The 20,400-nt window shown below is 36.2% G+C and overlaps 1 protein-coding gene across 1 annotated transcript in view; it reads left to right on the forward strand.

Moving 5' to 3' along the window:
• Positions 1 to 20,400, forward strand: part of LOC131041986 (uncharacterized) — a 41,029-nt gene that overhangs the window by 17,199 nt on the left and 3,430 nt on the right. Inside the window, exons 11-24 of the mRNA XM_057975271.2 lie at positions 14,323 to 14,373; positions 14,463 to 14,515; positions 14,701 to 14,830; positions 14,935 to 15,044; positions 15,257 to 15,336; positions 15,443 to 15,531; positions 15,636 to 15,743; positions 15,968 to 15,986; positions 16,112 to 16,333; positions 16,721 to 16,764; positions 16,873 to 16,940; positions 17,820 to 17,925; positions 18,017 to 18,234; positions 18,429 to 18,498. Of these exons, the coding sequence (XP_057831254.2) occupies positions 14,323 to 14,373; positions 14,463 to 14,515; positions 14,701 to 14,830; positions 14,935 to 15,044; positions 15,257 to 15,336; positions 15,443 to 15,531; positions 15,636 to 15,743; positions 15,968 to 15,986; positions 16,112 to 16,333; positions 16,721 to 16,764; positions 16,873 to 16,940; positions 17,820 to 17,925; positions 18,017 to 18,234; positions 18,429 to 18,498 (1,368 nt within the window). The remainder of the gene's footprint in view (positions 1 to 14,322; positions 14,374 to 14,462; positions 14,516 to 14,700; positions 14,831 to 14,934; positions 15,045 to 15,256; positions 15,337 to 15,442; positions 15,532 to 15,635; positions 15,744 to 15,967; positions 15,987 to 16,111; positions 16,334 to 16,720; positions 16,765 to 16,872; positions 16,941 to 17,819; positions 17,926 to 18,016; positions 18,235 to 18,428; positions 18,499 to 20,400) is intronic.

The raw sequence follows: 20,400 nt of genomic DNA on the forward strand, positions 1-20,400 counted from the left end.
ATATTTCATTTTAGTCTTGCATCATTTGCATAATAATTTATCTTCCTAAGTTTCACTTAAGGGGGGTTGTTGGTGTGAATAAGGATATTTCCTAACCAACTCTTGGTTAGCACCTATTCACACATGTTAAGTTTATTTAGGATAGATTAGTTGTCACATGAAACAATCATTTAATATTGTTTATGTTAGTTATCTTAGGTGTCATTCTAGATAAAGATGAGTCAAAATTATGCATTTAATTTTGTTATAGGGTGGTTGTAAATACTCCTTCATCTCTTGCCTATATAAGCAAGCTCATTTGTACATTATAACATATCAATTGATCATCAATTCATAGCAAGTTCTTATCTAGCATTTCAATTTGATCCCTATTCTCATGTGTGGTGGGTTTGATTCTTGGTCGATCCATCAAAGTGTGTAGCTTCATGGGCTGATCATAATTTCTCCAACAGGGAGTGGTTGCCAAATTCAAAGGTTAGTCATCATTTTGGTGGATTTTGGGTTAAAGTTGACCCTATATTGTATCCAAAATACCCAAAAATTTATATTTTGACTATAAAATCATCACAATTGAAATGCTTTGTTGTAGCACCTTAGAGGAATTTTTGGTATGCCTACCATACAACAATTCATATGGATATACTATGTAGTCATATCATAGACTATTCTTTTACATAATCACTAGATAGGTTTTTGACATGTTATTTCCTTTAACTACAAATTTAGATTTAAATTATTTTGAATATTTTTTATTTCACATAAGTATTGCAAGTTGTCATGTTATACCCAATCCTATAGCCATACAATCAACAACCACCACTAGCCTACTTGCTAACCCTTGTAGTAGATTTTAGTCACTCAACTAATGATCCATAATCTCTCCTTCACTCTACCAAAGGAAAATACAACCCTCATTGACATCCCTATAGTCAAAATGATGCAGGAGCATCCCCGGTTCTTGGCAATCTTGCATTAACCAAAAACATTTATTTTCAGTTTGTTTTTTGTTTTGCAGTTTCAACATTTCTTTCTGCATTTTCTCGCTTTTGCTCAGGGGATCTTGTGGAGCTAGATTTTGCTTGTAAACATGATTATCTTCCTTATTCCTGAACCGCGGGACGTTTGGATCTTTTTCCGGCAAGTTATCGCTTCCAGATTTTGAGACAGTTTTCTGGCTTAGAACATCGGAACCGCTTGGACCTATTTGCTATTGGTGAATCTTGCGGATCCTTTCCATAGCTTGCGGAGCCCTAGTTTATTGTTTCCAACATTCCTTGGAGTGTGGCCGAGCTTCCCTCTGATCCGCACTTCTTCCTATGAATTTTCTGGAGGATTTTCATTAGCGGAGGCCGACATGGTGGTTTTACACGTTTCATCATGTTCATCGTTGTTTCATTCTTCTTGGGCTGACCCGGATCCCTCTAGACCATATAAGTCAATGTAATTTAGTTTGTAGTAGCAAATTTTTGGAACGAGAGAGATCTATCTTGAGGTTAAGAGGTCTGGTATAGACCGAGACTGTAATTAAGCATGTTTGTATCAGGCCAATTAGTCAAATCTGGTAGTCTGCATGTTGTCGGCAGATTGTAAACAGATTTTCATTATATAATTAATTAATTATGCATTATTTCCATCATCTTGTCTTTCTTTCATTGTGTTTACTCTTGTTGCATGGTCCGGATATATCTCATTGAGGTCCCTCCTAATTGTGACTGCACCAAGTGGTATCAGAGAAAATTTCATTTTGGAGATTGCATTGTCCTGAAGATTTTGTTGTGGGGTGGTGGATTGTGGATCTGACTTGTAGTTGCAAAGGACTAGTGTGAAGATGACACGAAGAGGAAGTAGAAATGGTGGAGTGTGTGGGAATGCAATCCCTGTTGTGATGGAAATGTTGAGAGGAATTGCAGCCCAGTTGGAAGTTGTTGAAACAACCCAGAGAGGAGGTTGACATATTGAAGATGTGAGCGAAGATGAAGAAGAAGCACCAGTAGAACAAGTAGAAAATCAACTGGCAATCGATCCAGATGAAGAGAGGTTCTTGAGGGTTTTGAGTAGGTCAAACACCAAACCGCATTTTACCCCACTAGAGTATGATGCCAAGTTGGACTCAGATGAATTAATGGATCGGATCTCATGGATGGAGAAGTATTTTGATTTTGAAGGCAACGTTGAAGAAAGAAAGGTGAAATATGCTTGTACTAGGTTGAAAGGGCATGCATCTTTTTGGTGGGAACATTTGCAGGCTGATAGACAGAGAAGAGGCGAAGAGAAGATCAAATCATGGGAGTGGATGGTTGCCAAGTTGAAATCAAAGTTTGTGTCTGCTGATTACAAAGTAAATCTATTCTAGAAGTTGTAAAACTTGAAGCAGAAAGAGTCTAGTGTGAAGGAGTATACAAAAGTATTCTACAAATTGAATATTAGATCCAGACATGTCGATGATGAGATTGAACAAGTTGCGAGATATTTGAGTGGATTGCAAATGTATATACAAGATGAACTCAGTTTGCTCAAGTTGCAGAGTGTTTAAGAAGCTTACTAATATGCCTTGAAAGCATAAGAGAAGTTGAACAAAATACATGAGCAAAGACAAAGAGGTAGAGGTGGAAGGTTTTCCGGAGGAAGGTTTAAAGGAGGAAGAGAATATTCCAGAGGAAGAGGAACCTGTACAGATCAGAACAAGGACAAAGAAGTAAGCAAAGATGGTAGTTCATACCGGAAGGATGATAGAAATTTCTACTAGAGAAGAGAACCTGATAGTAACCGGAATGAGGGTTATGGAAAAGATGACAGAAGACAAGATAAGAGAGTGTTTAGAGGAACCAGCTTTAAGTGTTGAGGAGAAGGACGTCGTGATTTTGAATGTAAGAAGACAGAGAATACTGGGAGAAAAACATTGGTAAAAGAAGATCCTACTAGATCAACTAACAAACCAGAAGATGCAAAACTGTTGATGATGAGGAGAGCCTTATTTCATACCAGAGGGGATGAAGAGCCCTTGTAGAGGAGAAATTTATTCAAGACCAAATGTAAGGTATCTGATAAGTGTTGTAAAGTAGTTATTGATAGTGTTAGTTCGGATAATCTTATTTCAGAAGAGATGGCGAATAAGTTGAAGTTGAAAAGATTGAGACACCCTAAGCCTTACCAAATAGCATGGATTCAGGATGATCATAAGTTGTTAGTGAGTGAACAATGCTTGAGAAATTGAAAATTGGAAATTATCATGATGAAGTTTCATGTGATATTATGCCTATGGATATTTGTCACATTTTGTTGGGTAGACCTTGGCAATTTGATAGACAAGCAATACATGATGGGAGAAATAACATATACACTATTGTAGCAAATGGGATGAAACAAACCTTATTACCCTTGGAGGAGCCCTTAGAGAGTGAAGTCTGTACGAATGCTAGAATCTTTTTGGTGGATGGAATGAGACATGAGAACATGTGTTTTGCTTTAATTCCTAAGAAGACTAAGAACCCGGAGCATGAAGAACAATCGGGGGAGATAAAGGAGTTGCTGACAGAGTATGAGGACATCATTTCAGATAATGTGCCTGATGAAATACCACCTGTACTTGGAGTATCAGTCATTGCATGGACCTGATTCTCGGAGCTAGTTTGCCTAACAAAGTTGCACACCGGATGACACCAATAGAGAATGAAGAGTTGAATAGACAAGTGCACGAATTGTTGAAGAAATGTTTGATCAGAGAAAGTTTGAGTCCTTGTGCAGTGCAATTCATGTTAGCACCTAAGAAGAATGGAGAATGGAGGATGTGTACCGGTTCCAAAACAATAAATAAGATCACACTGAAGTGTTGGTTTCCTTTGCCTAGTATGGATGACATAATGGATTGCTTAAGTGGAGCCAAATACTACACCAAGATAGACTTGAAGAGTGGATATCATCATATCAGAATCAGAGAGGGAGATGAGTGGAAGACAACATTCAAGACAAATAAAGGATTGTATGAATGGTTGGTGATGCCTTTTGGGTTGACTAATGCACCAAGTACTTTCATGAGGTTCATGAATGAGGTATTGAAGAAATTCTTGGGTAAGTTTGTTATTGTGTATTTGGATGACATTCTGATTTTTAGTAAAACAAAAGAGGAGCATTTATTACATTTAAGACAATTTTTGCAGAGGTTGAGAGTAGAGAAGTTGCTGATAAATCTTAAGAAGTGCAGTTTCATGAAGGAAGAGTTAGTCTATTTGGGATTTGTGATAGTTGTGGATGGATTGAAGATGGACCCTAAGAAGGTAAAAGAAAATGTTGAATGGCCTACACCAGAAAGCATTGGAGAAGTTAGATCATTTCATGGATTGGCTAGTTTCTACCGGAAGTTTATCAGGAATTTCAGTTCAATTTGTAGCCCTATGACTAGGACAATCAGAGGAGATATGAAATAATTCAAACGGACAACCAGAGAAAATAAGAGTTTTGAATTGTTGAAGCAGAAGGTGACTGAGCAACCTGTGTTAGCTTTACTAGATTTCAACAAAGTATTTCAAGTAGACTGCGATGCAAGTGGGAATGCAATTGGAGTCATGTTAAGTCAGGAAGGGAGAGTAGTAGCTTATTTTAGTGAAAAGTTGAATGATGCCAGGAGGAGATATTTTGTGTATGATCGGGAATTTTATGCCATAGTTCAAGCCTTGAAAAAGTGGAGACATTACATGTTGCCTAAGGAGTTTGTGTTGTATACTCATCATCATGCCTTGCAGTATTTGAACAGTCTGAGTAAGTTGAATCAGAGACATATGAGATGGGTAGAGTTTTTGCAGAGTTACACCTTTGTGTTGAAGCATATATAGGAGTGGAAATTCAAAGAAATTTGTTGATGCATTGAGTAGAAGATGAAGTTTGCTGACTAAGATGAGAGTGACAGTATTAAGATTTGAGGAGTTGAAGACCCTGTATGATGATGACCCAGATTTTGCAAAACCTTGGAAAGCATGTAGAGCACCGATTATGGTAGATAGAAGTAAGTGGTTGGATTATTTCATTCAGGATGGGATGTTATTTGGAGGAGTTCAGTTGTGCATACCTAAGAGTTCCATGAGGGAGAATCTGATAAAGGAGAAGCATAGTGGAGGATTAGCCGAACACCTTGGTATTGACAAAATAGTAGCATTGGTGAGTGAACATTACTTTTGGCCTCAGATTCATAAGAATGTCAGGAAATTTGTGCAGAGTTGTAGAATTTGACAGGTTGCAAAAGGTAGTAGTCAAAATGTGGGATTGTATAAGCCTTTGACAGTTCCAGAGAGACACGGAGAGGGAATGATTCTATATTTGTGGAGGTGGATAGATTCTCGAAGATGGCTCATTTCATACCTTGTAAGAAGACATCAGATGTAGTGCATATAACTAACTTATTTTTCAAGGAAGTGGTGAGATTACATGGATTACCTAAGAGCATAGTTTCAAACAGGGACACTAAGTTTGTTGGTTATTTTTTGAGAACACTTTGGAAGATGATGAAGACAGATTTGAAATTCAGTTCACCCATAGACTGATGGATAGACAGAGGTAGTAAACAGGAGTTTGGGAAATTTGTTGAGATGCTTAGTTGGGGAGAAAACCAAAAGTTGGGATTTGATTCTTGCACAAGTAGAGTTTGCCTACAATAATTTAGTGAATAGGAGAGTACCGGAAGAACACCTTTTGAGATTGTTACTAGAGCACACCCTACAGGTATATCAGAATTGAGGGATCGGTAATAAAGACAAGATGAGTGTAGAAGCAAAAGAATTTGCAGATCACATGAAGGCCTTACATATTCAAGTTAAACAATAATTGGAGAATATGAACAACAAGTATAAGGAGAAAGCAGATGAGAAGAGAAGACATAAGGAATTTGAAGTTGGCGATGAAGTGATGGTGTACCTGAGAAAAGAAATATTTCTAATTGGAACCTATAACAAGTTGCAAATGAAAAAAGTTTGGACCTTGTAAGATCTTGAGGAAATTCAGTTCCGAAAATGCATATGAAGTGGAACTACCAGATAGTTTGAATATTTCACCTATATTCAACATTGCAGATCTACATCAGTATCATGAATTAGAATTCAGTGAAGATAGTATTGCAAACTTGGAGAAGCAGTTGCCCCGGAAGGAACCAGATCAGATTGAAAACATTTTGGACAATAGGATTGGGCATAGTACCCAGAGCAATCAGTACAAGGAATATCTTGTGAAATGGAAGGACATACCAATTGAAAATTCATCGTGGATTTATCAGGCAGAGGTAGACCACCTTGGTTTTCCTCTAACCCCAGCAAAGTGAGGGACTCACTTTTTCAACAACCCCAGATGTCTGATGTAGGAGCATCCTCGGTTCTTGGCAATCTTGCATCAACCAAAAACATTTATTTTTCAGTTTGTTTTCTGTTTTGCAGTTTCAGCATTTCTTTCTGCAATTTATTTCTTTTTCTCACCGGATCTTGCGGAGCTGGATTTTGCTTGTAAACATGATTATCTTCCTTATTCCTGAACCATGGGACGTTTGGATCTTTTTCCGGCAAGTTATCGCTTCTAAATTCTAAGACAGTTTTATGGCTTAGAACACTGGAACCGATTGGACCTATTTGCTATTGGTGAATTTTACAGATCCTTTACGTAGATTGCGGAGCCTCGGCTCGTTGTTTCCAACATTCCTTGTCATGTGGTCGACCTTCCCTCTGATCTGCACTTCTTCCTATGGATTTTCTGGAGGATTTTCATTGGTGGAGGCCGACATGGTGGTTTTACATGTTTCATCATGTTCATTGTTGTTTGATTCTTCTTGGGCCGACCCAGATCCCTCTAGACCATATAAATCAATGCAATTTAGTTTGTAGTAGCAATTTTTTAGAACGAGAGAGATCTATCTTGAGGTTAAGAGGTCTGGTATAGACCAAGACTGTAATTGATCATGTCTGTATCAGGCTAGTGAGCTGAATCTGGTAGCCCGCATATTGCCGACAGATTGTAAATAGTTTTCATGATATAATCAGTCAGTTATGCATTGTCTCCATCTTCTTGTCTTGATTTTGTTGTGTTTACTCATGCTACACGATTCAGATAGATCTCATTGAGGTCCCTCCTAACCATGACTACACCACAAAACCATGATCAAATCTTCTAAGTAATTTCTTACTCAAAATTACTAATTTTTAGGCTTGAAGACAATGGTTTAAGAGTATGAAAGCAATTTGCTAGGTTTGACAATAATTTAGAAATATTTGGAGGAATCAAAGAATATTCTTATGATTTTGGTGGGTGACATCTTCATAGCACCATGTTGACATCAACATCTTCTCTAACTCAACTCAACTCCCTTCACCATTAGAGTATTTTTATTTACAATTCAACTTCAAGGACTCTATTTTGGCTCATATTAGCTCCTTTTTTTCAAGAATCTTTTATTTGGGCTATTTTTCTATGCTCTCAACAATGGTGTAGATGGTTTCAAATTCTGATGTGTAGATTTTTAATTTTTTAAATTTGGCATAAGTGATATTTTACACTTTTTATTTTAAAATATTTTGAGGCTTGGATCTAGCTCATACTAATCCCTTTTCAAGTGTATTTTTTTAAAGTGCATGTTTTCCTATGTACTTTGAAGTAATTAAGGTGATTTGTACTCATTATGATAAAAAAAATTACACTTTCAACATTTTAGCCTTGATTTGATAGTTACAAAGCATCAAAATCATATTTGTTTGGGGTGTTCCTTGTTTGAGTAATTTGGGGGCATGTGTGATTGTGTTCCTTTCTTCTACATTGAGTCTTCTTTTGTACTCTCCATCTAGCCAAGGGTGATCGTAACTCCATTGAATCCTACAACTATGCAACTGGGAAGTCAAACACATGGAATGCTTTGATGAGTGAGTGGCATACACCTTACATTGAGAAATTATTGTTAAAGAACTAATAAATGTTGCAAGAAAGATAGCTTAGCTCATTACAAATATTAAGTTACTTGGACATTTTCATACAATTGTCTCTTTTGATATTTTTTTTCACACTTATAAGTGTACGACACCTAAGGACGAATGAGAGAAATTGAAAAAAAAGTACTATCAAACTAATGAGGTTAAGTGATATTAGATAGATACTAATTTAATGAACCAATACCAAAAAATATTACAATTATATTTGGGATTGTGTCACTAAGATTAATGGTCTAAGAGCGCAACTTAAATACTATGGTATTGATAAGATGGTTACACAATTAATTTTCAATCCGCTAGGCAAACTTCCTTTTGAATATGCAAATTTGGTTTCTAGTTTTCACATTAATTGGTTGATTATGGAACAAGCCTATATTATGTCATCATTTTAGTCATTTTAAAAAATGTTGATGCTTGAACTTTCAAATTTGATGACAACAAATATTCTCAATCCATCCAAGCCACAAGCTTTGATGTCTAGTCAACCATAAAGTCAAAATGGATCCAAAATTCGACCAGGAAGAAAAAGCAATCTAACCATGAGACATGGAAAGACATAACACAATTATCTTCGCAATTAGAATCTCAAACCTCTTCTACGAAAGGAGGATCTTAGAAGGAGATTCTAACTTGTTCCTATTGCAAGAAAGTTGGTCATGACGAGTGTTAGTGTCAAGTCAAGTTGATTAATGACCTGACACCTTCTTCAAAAGAATCACACTGATCTACCATCTTCCCTCTCAAACACTTGTTGCATTGACAAATTATCATATTAGTACTAGTCTATACTTTAATTAGGTGCTTTGCACCACATGGGTTCTAACTGAGAAGACTTTTCTTCCTTGGATCCTTATTCCTTGTTGCATATTCTCATAAGTGATGATACACTAGTGGGTATTGTTGGGAATGGTTTGGTTGATATAGATGAAGGGTCCTTTGATAATGTTCTATGTGTTCTTGATTTGTATGTCAATTCTCTCTTAATCTACCAAATCATTCACATAGAGAAAGGGTTACAAGAGAGTTGAGTTGATATAAAATGAAGTGGTGATTTGATATTTTGAGGACAATGCCTTGGTTGCATGAGGAATGTACCATCATTATCAGCCATATGCATCCTTCAAATTTGTGCCTCATACTCCTTTAGATTTTCTCACCCATATAGACTTGGTTAGTAAGCTATGGCATGATTTGTTTGGCCATCTTAACTACAACTATTTTTTAGTAGCTCAACTCTTAGAATATGGTCACAAGAGTCCCATGTATAAGTTTTTTAGATGGTGTATGTTCATGTTGTGCTATGGGCAACCATCTAAAGATTTTTTCCAAAGGATTTAGTCTTAGAGGGATTCGCAATTCCTCGACTTAGCTCACAATGATCTAATGGGACCCTTTCCATCCTTGTCTTTTAATAAATTTCACTATATACTCACTTTCATTGATTAGTATTTTAAATATGTGTGAGTCTACATCCTTTGACACAAGGGCGAATTATTTGATACGTTTTAGGATATCAAGGCTCATGTTGAGAAGCAATCTGAGAGGTACGTCAAGATTCTTTATACTAATGATGCCAATAAAGTGTGAATCACCATTTTGAGAATTTCTACTCTTGAGGGATTGATCTTAACATGTAGTTGCATACACACCACAAAAGAATGGTGTTTCTAAATAGAAGAACAAGTCATTAAAGTATATAATTAGTTGAGTGATCCACATTAATGTAGATTCACATTCATTGCATTGATGAGTTGATTCAAGAGTAGGTCATTGATTTGTGCTATTATCTTATAGTATAGTAGATTTGAAATATCTTCACCAAACCAGGACTGATTTCACACATTCACCTGTTTTGAGTTTGTGAAAAATGAAGCACTTTTAATCAGATTCAAAGTTGTATTGGGTTTAATGGACTTGACTTTTATGTATTGGAAATTTAGTGCAGTTTATGGAGGGAATAATCTAATGTCAGACACCCCAAATGGTTCTGAAGAGTGGGGTTATGTTGAAGATAAACCAAGTGAGAATTGTTTCTAATTTTGTGCATGCCCTTTTGAACTTTGACCATATCTATTAATGAATTGATTCATTAAACTAATAAAAACTTGTGTGAATATACATGTTAGAGGCCCACTTGTTCTTGTGGCTCTGTTATAGACCCCAGAGGAAATCAGATAGCAATTGGTCTCTTCTTTTGTGGGTGCAAGGAGGACCGGTTTATTGTCATAATTTTTTTTTTTAATTATATTGATTTCCAATGCTTAATACTTGATGATTGCAACTATGCATGGTTGATTTAGAAGCTTTGACCCATGTCCACCAAATTGCTAAGTTGGCATCAAGATAATTTAGCGACTTCATTAATCACACTTCATGTTTCCTTAATGAGAGGGATGCAACTTGTCATTTCGATAGACCCTACTTGTCATACTTGACTTCAAAATAAGAACTTGCATAATGTCTCGAGTTATGCTTCATTAATGTGAAATATTCCATTTTGCATGTTACTAACTTGTCTATCACAAGATTCTTTCTATCCTAGGCACATACGGGATATCCTAGAGGATTTGTCAAAACTTAGGCAAGTTTGTCATTCCTTCCCCTTCTAGAGGTGGGCACAATTTGAACTTAGGGAAGGGATTTTCTTTTCTCCATGAAGCTCTACCATTTCATGTCATGTGAGTGCTTGGGTGCATACAGTCTTGAAGGAAGAATTCTCTGATGCCTAACCATATTTTTCTATTTTCCAAGAATTTTGTCCTGCTTGGGGTCTCAAGGAGGAAAATTTCCAACACTTGGCCATTTTTTCATGATTTCCAAGAATTCTGCATAGATGGGCGCATTCTGGCTCTGAGGAAGGAATTTTGCACATGAGGAAAAATCCTCCTCCACTGTGGATTTGCACCCTGACTAGGAGCATTTTGGGGGTCAAGGAGAAATTTTCTCCTTAGGGAAAAATCCTTCCTGCCTTGGGATTTGCCCCCAAGACGTGGGTTTGGGCACATTTGAGGCCTAGTGAAGGATTTTCAAAAAAATGGAAAAATCCGCCATCCCTTGTGATTTGCACCCTAGGAAGGTATCTGGGCACACTTTGGGCATGAAGAAGGAATTTGGAAATTTTGAAGAATCCTCCTCTCCTTGGGAAATGTGCTCAAGGAGCCTGACTGAGCACTCTAGAGGCCTAATGAAGGATTTTTTTAATATGGGAGAAATCCATTTGTCCTTGGGAAATGTGCCCAAGATGGATTCTTCACAATTTATTCATTTCAAGAAGGATTTCCAGACTTACACAAAATTTCGATCACCTGGCTACTCTTCAACTTTTTCAGATTTAGGACTGGATTTTTGGGAACATTCTGTCGTCAATGCTTTGCCAGTTGTGAGAGACAGACCTTACAAAAAAAGAATTCCTAAAAATAGTAAGTTCTTCTAAACACCAAAATAGGAAAAATCGGGACATAATGACACTTAATAAAAATTGTAAGTCCTCAGAATTCGCTCAAATTTTACTGGTAGCTTCCTTGAAGGGTTCTCTTTACAATGCTTTACTCAGATTTCACAATGCCCTAGGCTACTGACTCCATTTCTAAGTTTGAAGGATAAAAATCCTAAAATAGACAATACATGCTTCCAAACTTAGCCAAATTTCTCCAAAACATTTGCAGACTTAGCCAAATTTCACCAAAACACTTGGGTGCTTGAGGAGATTGAAGAAATTGCTGCCTGACTACCCAAAATACCACAACCAAAAGACCAAGTGACGAAAATATAGGGGGTCCCCATTTGGAATGGGATGATGTGTGATTAGGTCACAATAAGAGGTATGTCAAGATTCTCTATACTAATGATGCCAAGAATGTGCGAATCGCCATTTTGAGAATTTCTACTCTTGAGGGATTGATCTTAACATGTAGTTGCATACACACCACAACAAAATGGTGTTTCCAAATAGTAGAACAAGTCATTAAAGTAGATGATTAGTTGAGTGATCCACATTGAAGTAGATTCACAATCACATTGAGGAGTTGATTCAAGAGTGGGTCATTGATTTGTGCTATTATCTTATAGTATAGTAGATTTAAAATATCTTCACCAAACCCTTTAGTCAAAAACACCTCTTTAGGGGAGAATTTTTCCCTATGGGTTTTCCTTATTCTCCACTTATTTCAAAGGAGTTATTTTGTACATGGGTACCTAACATAGCCTTATAGTCGGATCCCATATTTGAGTGTTTTTAATGTCTTTATTTTCCTCCCTAAATCACACTTAAAGAGGGGTGTTGGTCCACTGGATATATTACAACAATATTACTTTACTAGTTTATCATTTAGATCATATTCACACCTAGTTAAGTTTATTTAGAGATATTTGAGTGTTTCTAATGTCTTTATTTTCCTCCCTAAATCATACTTAAAGAGGGGTGCTGGTCCACCTGATATATTACAACAATATTACTTCACTAGTTTATCATTTAGATCATATTCACACCTGATTAAGTTTACTTAGAGATATTTGTACTTTCCTTCATTGATATGCCTACCTCTTGCTCTCATATGAATGATCTATTTTCATATATCACATCCTTAAATATAATACAATTCATTATCTAATATTAGACTTTCTTGATCTTAGGTGGCTATCTTGGTAGCCAAATTTTATAGGAGGTCACATAAGAAGATTACATCAAGTGAAATATATAGTGAGAACCTTATTCTCGATAGGGCGATAACCATACTAAAATCTAAGTATGGGTCGTGCCATAACATCAAGGTTCCAAGCCCGACAAATATTGATTGGATTCATGATGTCTTTAGAAAGATTCCTGTCGTCCATAGAGGATACACCACTCACATTGACATTGAAGAAGCTTGTTCAGTGGGGTCTTTTATTTGCAAAAACCAGTTGAGCACGAAGATACTCCTCTCTCCAATCCCAAGCAATTTTCCAATAGCTGTATTGCAATTATGGATACTCTAATACACGTATTTGAGCATAAAAGTACTGTTTCTTGTTTGGATGGTATTTTGGTTTTCTTTAATTCCATGGAGATTGTTGGAAAGAAAGTTGAGGAGGCACTGATTTACTATAATAAGCATTTTGAGCTTCTAAAGCTTTCAACTTTAGATAAGTAAAAGAGCCATTGATTATTTCAACACAATGTTGGTGGACAAATCCCTAGTCTTCTTAGCCCTCTATTCGCCATTGTGGTTTCAGACATAATAGAGGGTAAGGTTTCAGCTATGAAATGCCAGGGAGGAGAACTTGAGGACCAAACCAGATAAGGTGGGTGGAAAAAGGGGGTATTGTTGAGTGATGATAGCTGGATTGGGGAAGACAATGGAGTTCTACACTTTGAGGTGAGATCAGCAACTTGATTGACTTTGGTGGGGATCCGGGGTTTGGAGGAAGAAGACTTAATATAATTGAAGGCAGAGGTGAAGGCGAGCTTTCTACCTTTAGAAATGGTACTCTGTTATTATGACCGCCTAACTTCAGTAAAAACAAATGTTTTCTTTGTGGCAGGGGTACCCCATGACACAGTCCAGCGTCCAGCTTGTCTTATCTTAGTCTTGTTTACTGTCAAGTTGGGGTTAGAAAAGAACGAACTGAAGTTGACTCCTTCCTATCTTCATCCAATATTATAGTGACAGCTTCATTAATCTTAGTGACAGTTTTCACAGTCTCTGATGTAGGCATACTGTTAAAGTGCATAATTTTACTTCTGTAAGTAATGAGCTGCATGTAGTTAGTGTTCATCCCTGTGCAAATGCAATAACCCATACTTCTATTTATAGAAGTTTCATTAGTTTTCAGATTTCTTCATTTCATCATTCCCCTCCCAAGCTTTCCACCCCACATGGTACAAACAGGGTTTGAATGTTTTGAAATCCTCTGGTACCTATTTACACCAAACATTCTGTGTTAAACTCTATTTAGATTGATCCTTCTTTTCCATGATGTTTGACACATTCTTGCTAGGCAAAAACTAGCAAAGTGGTTGGTTTTGAGGTAGGTCTGACAAACAAGAGAGAATCTCTCGTTTTTTAAAGGAAAGGTTTCTTTTTTAAGCACTCCACCTCTTTTTAGAAATACTGCATCTTCTCCATACTCAATGAGTTCCCGCTCATGTTTTAATGAGGAAAGCTTTGTTATTTTAAGTACTCCACCTCTTTTGACATATCTAATTGATCTAATCATTGTGCAAAAACATGTGAAGCCTTAGGCATCATAATTATTTACTTGAAAATCATTAAATATCTAAGATTGGTTTATTGAAGCTGGCATCATTATAATGGATCCTATCTCATGGGCTTTAAAATCATACTAACTACCTTTGAAATGTGGTGGGTAATTTCTTGTATATCTGCAGGTGGATGAACTATTATCTCGAGGTGAAAAGGTCACAATTTACAATGGGCAGGTAAAATCATATGTTGGCTCTGTATCCTACTTTCCCAGACGTCAAAATATTCAGTAGGCCTTGATGCTGATCCTCGATGACATTTGCAGGTGGATTTGATATGTGCAACTGCTGGAACAGAGGCATGGGTACAGCAACTGAAGTGTGTAGCCAACTTATTCTTCATTATACTATTATGTAGCAAACTTATTTTTCATTATACTATTATGTAGCAAACTTATTCTTCATTATACTATTCTTCTGATTCCTTTCAAAATAAAATTATTGAGAAACCTAGTAACACTCCACTCCCTGCCCATTAAAAAAATGAAAACAAAACTACAACAGATGGGATGGATTGGAGGGGTTCAACTCAGCAACTAGAAGAGTCCTTTACTGCAACGAATCAGAAACAAAGGGATTTGTGAAATCTTACAAAAATCTGCAATTCGTGTGGATTCTCCTTGCAGGGCATATGGTAATTAGCATTTCAATTTGTTCTGCTTCAGAAGAATAGAATAGACTACAGAGCTCAGATTTTCTCTCTTTTTTTTTGAAGTGGGTATATGTATGTGTAAACAGGCACCAGCGGATCAACCATGTGTAGGTTTAAATATGCTTGATATAGTCACAAATTCCAGCTCGTCAAAGGAGAAGAATGTGATCAAGCTTTCCAGCTCGTTAAAGGAGAAGTATGTGATCAAGCTTTCATTGTTTTCTTTCTTAAGAAATCGACCTTATATGCCCATTTAAATAGATGATTAAGAATGACATGCAGAAAGAAACCAGGACTGTTTTCACACATTCACGTATTTTGAGTTTGTAAAAAATGAAGCACTTTTAATCAAATTCAGAGTTATATTGGGTTTAATGGTCTTGACTTTTATGTATTGGAAATAAACAGTGCAGTATATGGAGGGAATAATCAAATGTTAGGCACCCCAGATGGTTCTGAAGAGTGGGGTTATGTTGAAGTCAGACCAAGTGAGAATTAGTTCTAATTTTGTACAAACCCTTTTGAACTTTGATCATATCTTTCAATGAACTGATTCATTAAACTAATAAACACTCGTGTGAATATACATGTCAGAGGCCCACCTGTTCTGGTGGCTCTATTACAGTCCCCAGAGGAAATCAGATAGCAATTGGCCTCTTCTTTTGTGGCTGCAAGGAGGACCGGTTTGTTGCTATAATCATTTTTTTGGCTAATCGTATTGAATTTCAATACATAGTACTTAAGAGGCTTTGACCCATGTGAATATTAATGCATTCATTACATGCAGGGAGCTTCTGGGGTTGGAATTGGAAATTTTTTGGAAGTTGGTCCCTTAGATGATGAATTGAAACCCAGAAACACAACTTGGTTGCAAAAGGCACATCTATTATTTGTGGTAATTATGCCATATATATCCTTGAACTCAATTTGCAGCAGTTCTATACTTAAAATTTATGTTCTAAGCTTGATGGTTATAATATAGATTTCAGATGGTTAAACCATAGATGGTATTTCTTATCTGTTTGCTTGAGAAATCTATAAACATTTATTATTTTACTATTGATATGTACTCACTCTTGGGTTTTGTGATGCAACTATGATGAATTCAACGGTCTACAGGATAGCCCTGTTGGTACAGGTATTATGAAATTTCTCTTCAAACCATTTTCATATTTCAATCTGAAACATAGTATTAGTCAATACCATTTGGAATCAGTATATTGATGGTCTTCTCATAATTTTTGAATTTTGACTTTCCTGCAGGTTTTAGTTATGTAGAAAATGATTCATTGTTGGCTAAATCAGACGAAGAAGTAACCGCTGACCTGTTTAGTTTTCTGAAAGAATTCTATAGTGGAAATAATTCTCTACAAAATAATCCTCTATATATTGTTGGCGAGTCATATGGAGGAAAACATGCTTCTATGATAGGCCTTGCTTTAAGCAAAGCAATTGCTGCTGGCGACATAAAAGTAAACCTTGGAGGTAAGCATATATACCTAAATATAACTAAACTAAGTTGGATCAAAGGAGCAGGATAGTAAATAAGTTAGATACACAGTTCAAATGAATCAAAATGCTTGTGATTTGTGATTCTGCCAAATGAATTTTCATTGTTATTAAAAACTCTTCTTTTTCATGTAAAAGAAATCAATCTTCATGTATTCCAAGATGCCATATCCTTTTTGTGCAAATGATAGCTTGAAATATGAAGAAAGAATATTAAGCTCCTCTGGAACTGCAGCCATACTTAAAATAAAGTTATTGATGTACCACTAAAATAGAGTTTTATAATCTCCATATCTACCTCCATAACTTAATGACAAAATCCTGCATTTTAATCTCAATTCCAATTCATCTTGCTCTTCATAGGTGTTCTGTTGGGTGATAGCTGGATTTCACCAGTAGATTATGTGGTAAGCTTTCACTATATGCAGCACATTAAGTGCACTAAGTTTTGTTCAGATTATTTTCTACCTTGTAATGATAGAACCACTTGTCTAATAAAAGTTATGAAATGGCAGCTTTCATGGGGACCTCTACTTAAAGCTATGTCAAGATTGGATGCCGATGCCACTGAAGAGGCCAACAGGTTAAGATAATGCATTATTTTCAGTCACAGGCCTCCTCTTCTTTTCTTTAAAGTGTCCGACGGGATCGTCCCCCCATCCCCCCCCCCAAAAAAAAGTCCGTGTTTCTTGTTGTTGGGGATGTTTCTGAGACTTGGGAACTTGGAAAATGTTTATCCATAGCACCACCACCTCTGTCAGGGATGCCAGGTTGTTTGCTATATGGCACATACCATTACATACTGATTGCAATCTTTAACTTTGTGAAAACTAGTTAATTTGTCATGGGATACTCACAGAGATGTTATGTTGCAGATTTTGCCTTACAGATTTTAATTCACCTCTATTTTTATATCAGCACCATCCCTAATACCATTCTGCCTTGTCACTCTCTGTCCCCTCACCTTCCAAAAATTTAGACCCTTGATCCCCGGTCCCTGACACTTGTCCCCACATCGCCCCGTATAACATTCTGCCTTGTCACCCACTGTCCCCTCACCTTCCCCAAATTTAGACCCTTGATCCCCGGTCCCTGACACTTGTCCCCACATCACCCCGTGAAACTCTGTGGAACTATTTAAAAGGAAAAAAATACCATCAGTTCAAGACAAGCACCACTCAGCCCAATTCAAACCATTTTCTGGATGTAATTCTTACACTTAGGCCTCCCAAATAGACAACGGTTAATGATTTTTTCTGCTAGTGTTTTTTTTTCATACTATAAAGGTTTCGTTCTTTTCCTTTCAGATATAGCATCTATCCTACGCACAGTTGTACATTTTCACTGGTATTGACCTAGTCTATTCATATGTGGTCATTAATACAGTTGTACATTTTCACTGGTATTGACCTACTCTAATCATATGTGGGCATTAATACATTTCCTTCTTTCTTTGCCACAGAATTGCTTTGAAAATAAAACAACAGGTAGAAATGGAAGAGTATTCCAATGCCACAGATACATGGAATGATTTGGAGTCGCAAATTCTGGCAGATAGCAATGGAGTGGTATGTTTAAAAATTCAAGTTAAAATCCATATACGTGGCTAAAATGATCATGAACCATGAATGACTGGAAATCTTTTCCTGTTTTATACAGAACTTTTACAATTTCCTACACGACGATTCAAACAGTGACATTGTATCCTCAGCAACAATCTCGCTGAAAAGATTATCCAGTAGGACTTCTCATCACTACATACAATATCTTATCTCCAACAAGGGAAATGGCCAGATTAAGCCAAGTTATGCAGGATTTTTCAGTGTAATGAACGGACCCATTCGCAAGAAACTCAAGATCATTCCGTCAAACGTAATGTAAGATTACAATCAGTTTTCAGCTATATCTACTGAATTCGAAACCCCAGAACATCCATTAGTACTCCAATGGACGAGAAAGATTGTTAAAGTACTCAAGCATAGATTTTTTATTATTTATTTATGATCGTCTTTCAGCTCGATAAGATTTCCTTCCTGTAATGAATAACATGTATACTGAATTTATTTCTCAGATGGGATGAATCATCCGGCGTTGTTTTCGATGCTCTGACTAATGATTTCATGCAGAGTGCAGTTGATAAGGTAAGAAAGTTTACTTATAAATTTAAAAAGTAAAGTAAAACTTTACAGGCTTTTATTTTGGGGTACACTAAAATCACACTTCTCTTAAATCACATTTACATGTTTAATGTTCTTTATTTTGACTATAATGTTATAGTGTTTTTTTATTCAATTTTTTTATTAATCGGTTAAGTTTGGGATTTGAAAAGGTTTTTTTTATAAGAGTAGGGTTGTTTTGGAAGCATTACTATTGAGAAATATATGTTAAAAATGTTACAAGTAGTAAGTCGTGAGAAAAAATTATCCAAAAATTAATGAGGTTACTTGGTGGAGGACAAGATGAGGAGGGTTTTAGCTGCCTTCCCTTCCTCCTTCAAGAATTGTAGATGATCTTTGAGAAGTCATTTTTTTATTCTTCAATCTCAATTACTTTATTTTTCATTTGATGTATAATATGTCTATTAGGACTTGAGTCTATTTGTCTCTTGTTCTTTCCTACTATTCCTTCCTAAAATATAAATATGCTAGTCATCAAATTTTTATAATTGTTTTATTCAATTGTAAGACTTTTGTCAAATCTTCCTTTATAATATCAAGTTCATCATGAAGCATGCCATTCTCTTCATTTTATATTTTATTCTCTTTGGATTTGTAGAACTTACTCACAAGATCCCAATACCCATGATTATTGCTCAACAAGGGAGGGAAGTCCTTAGCCACATTAGGTTGAAGAGAATCCAATCTAATTATGGGCCTATTGTTTTCATTTAAAACCCACTAAAACATTATATTGCAACTCTAAGTTCTCCAATGATCCCACTATATCCTACCTAGCTCCTTATGTAGACTAAAACTCTAAAAGACCTGCCAAACTCAAGGGGCATTGCCATATTTGGTCTACCAAAGTTAAAAGATTAGAAATATTGATGACTATATCCATAAACAATCTCTATTCATTTGTCTCTATTGCCAAACATCTTGAGAGAACAAATATCTTTAACTTTTTAATGGCTTTTGAAGATACATTACAAAAATAAAATAAGAAATCAAAAACCAAAAAAATCATTTCATAAGAAAAGAGCTCATAATCATATTTTTATAGCAGAAATTATCTTCCATAAAAAATATATATTTATAGGTGTTGAGGAAAAATCAACACTACAACTCTCAAGGATCACCTGCATGCAAACCTGTCACAGAAGAAGAGAAGCAAAAACAAAGCTATGGAGGCCAAAATTCAGTGATCCAGAAAAAAGGAGTCATATTGATTGTGCAAGAATAATGCAATACAATTACAAATTACAAAGAGAGAATCCTTATAAAAGGATACTAGCAACCCTAAAGGAGAAAACCCTAAAGAATTATAAGATGTCTAAGTTTAGCTTAGGCGTAGGGTATAATAGATTAATAATTATTAGCCACGGCATGATAACTCTAACACCCCCCTTAAGATGAACTTAAGGAGTAGCTAAAAACAACGCAAGACTAAAAAATGCATGTAAACAAAGTGCGTGAAAGTAACAATGGGTCCTGGCAACTAGACCTGGTGAGGTACCCAAGTACAAAAGATCTCTCACAACTGGAGAAAAGGAGAAAAACTCATGGGAAAAACTTCTCTCCTAAAGAGAGAGAAATACAAGTGAAGGATTGAAGAAGCCTCCAAAGAAGAGAATTTCCCAGAAAAAAGGAACAAAGGATGAACATGAAGAACACCACTGAAGCATGAAGATGCAAACACTATCGATCTAAAGAACCTCCACTAAAATAGAAGATGATCAAGTAGAGAAGACTGTAATCTGCATGAGTGCCCTCAAATAACACTATTTGAATCAGATGGCAAACAAAGGCAAACAACTCAACTCGAAGATACAAATGGCAAAAACACCAAAGTTTGAAGAGTTGATCAATCGAAGATGGAAGGTT

The sequence above is a fragment of the Cryptomeria japonica genome, chromosome 1, assembly GCF_030272615.1.
Source record: "Cryptomeria japonica chromosome 1, Sugi_1.0, whole genome shotgun sequence".
NCBI lineage: Eukaryota > Viridiplantae > Streptophyta > Pinopsida > Cupressales > Cupressaceae > Cryptomeria > Cryptomeria japonica.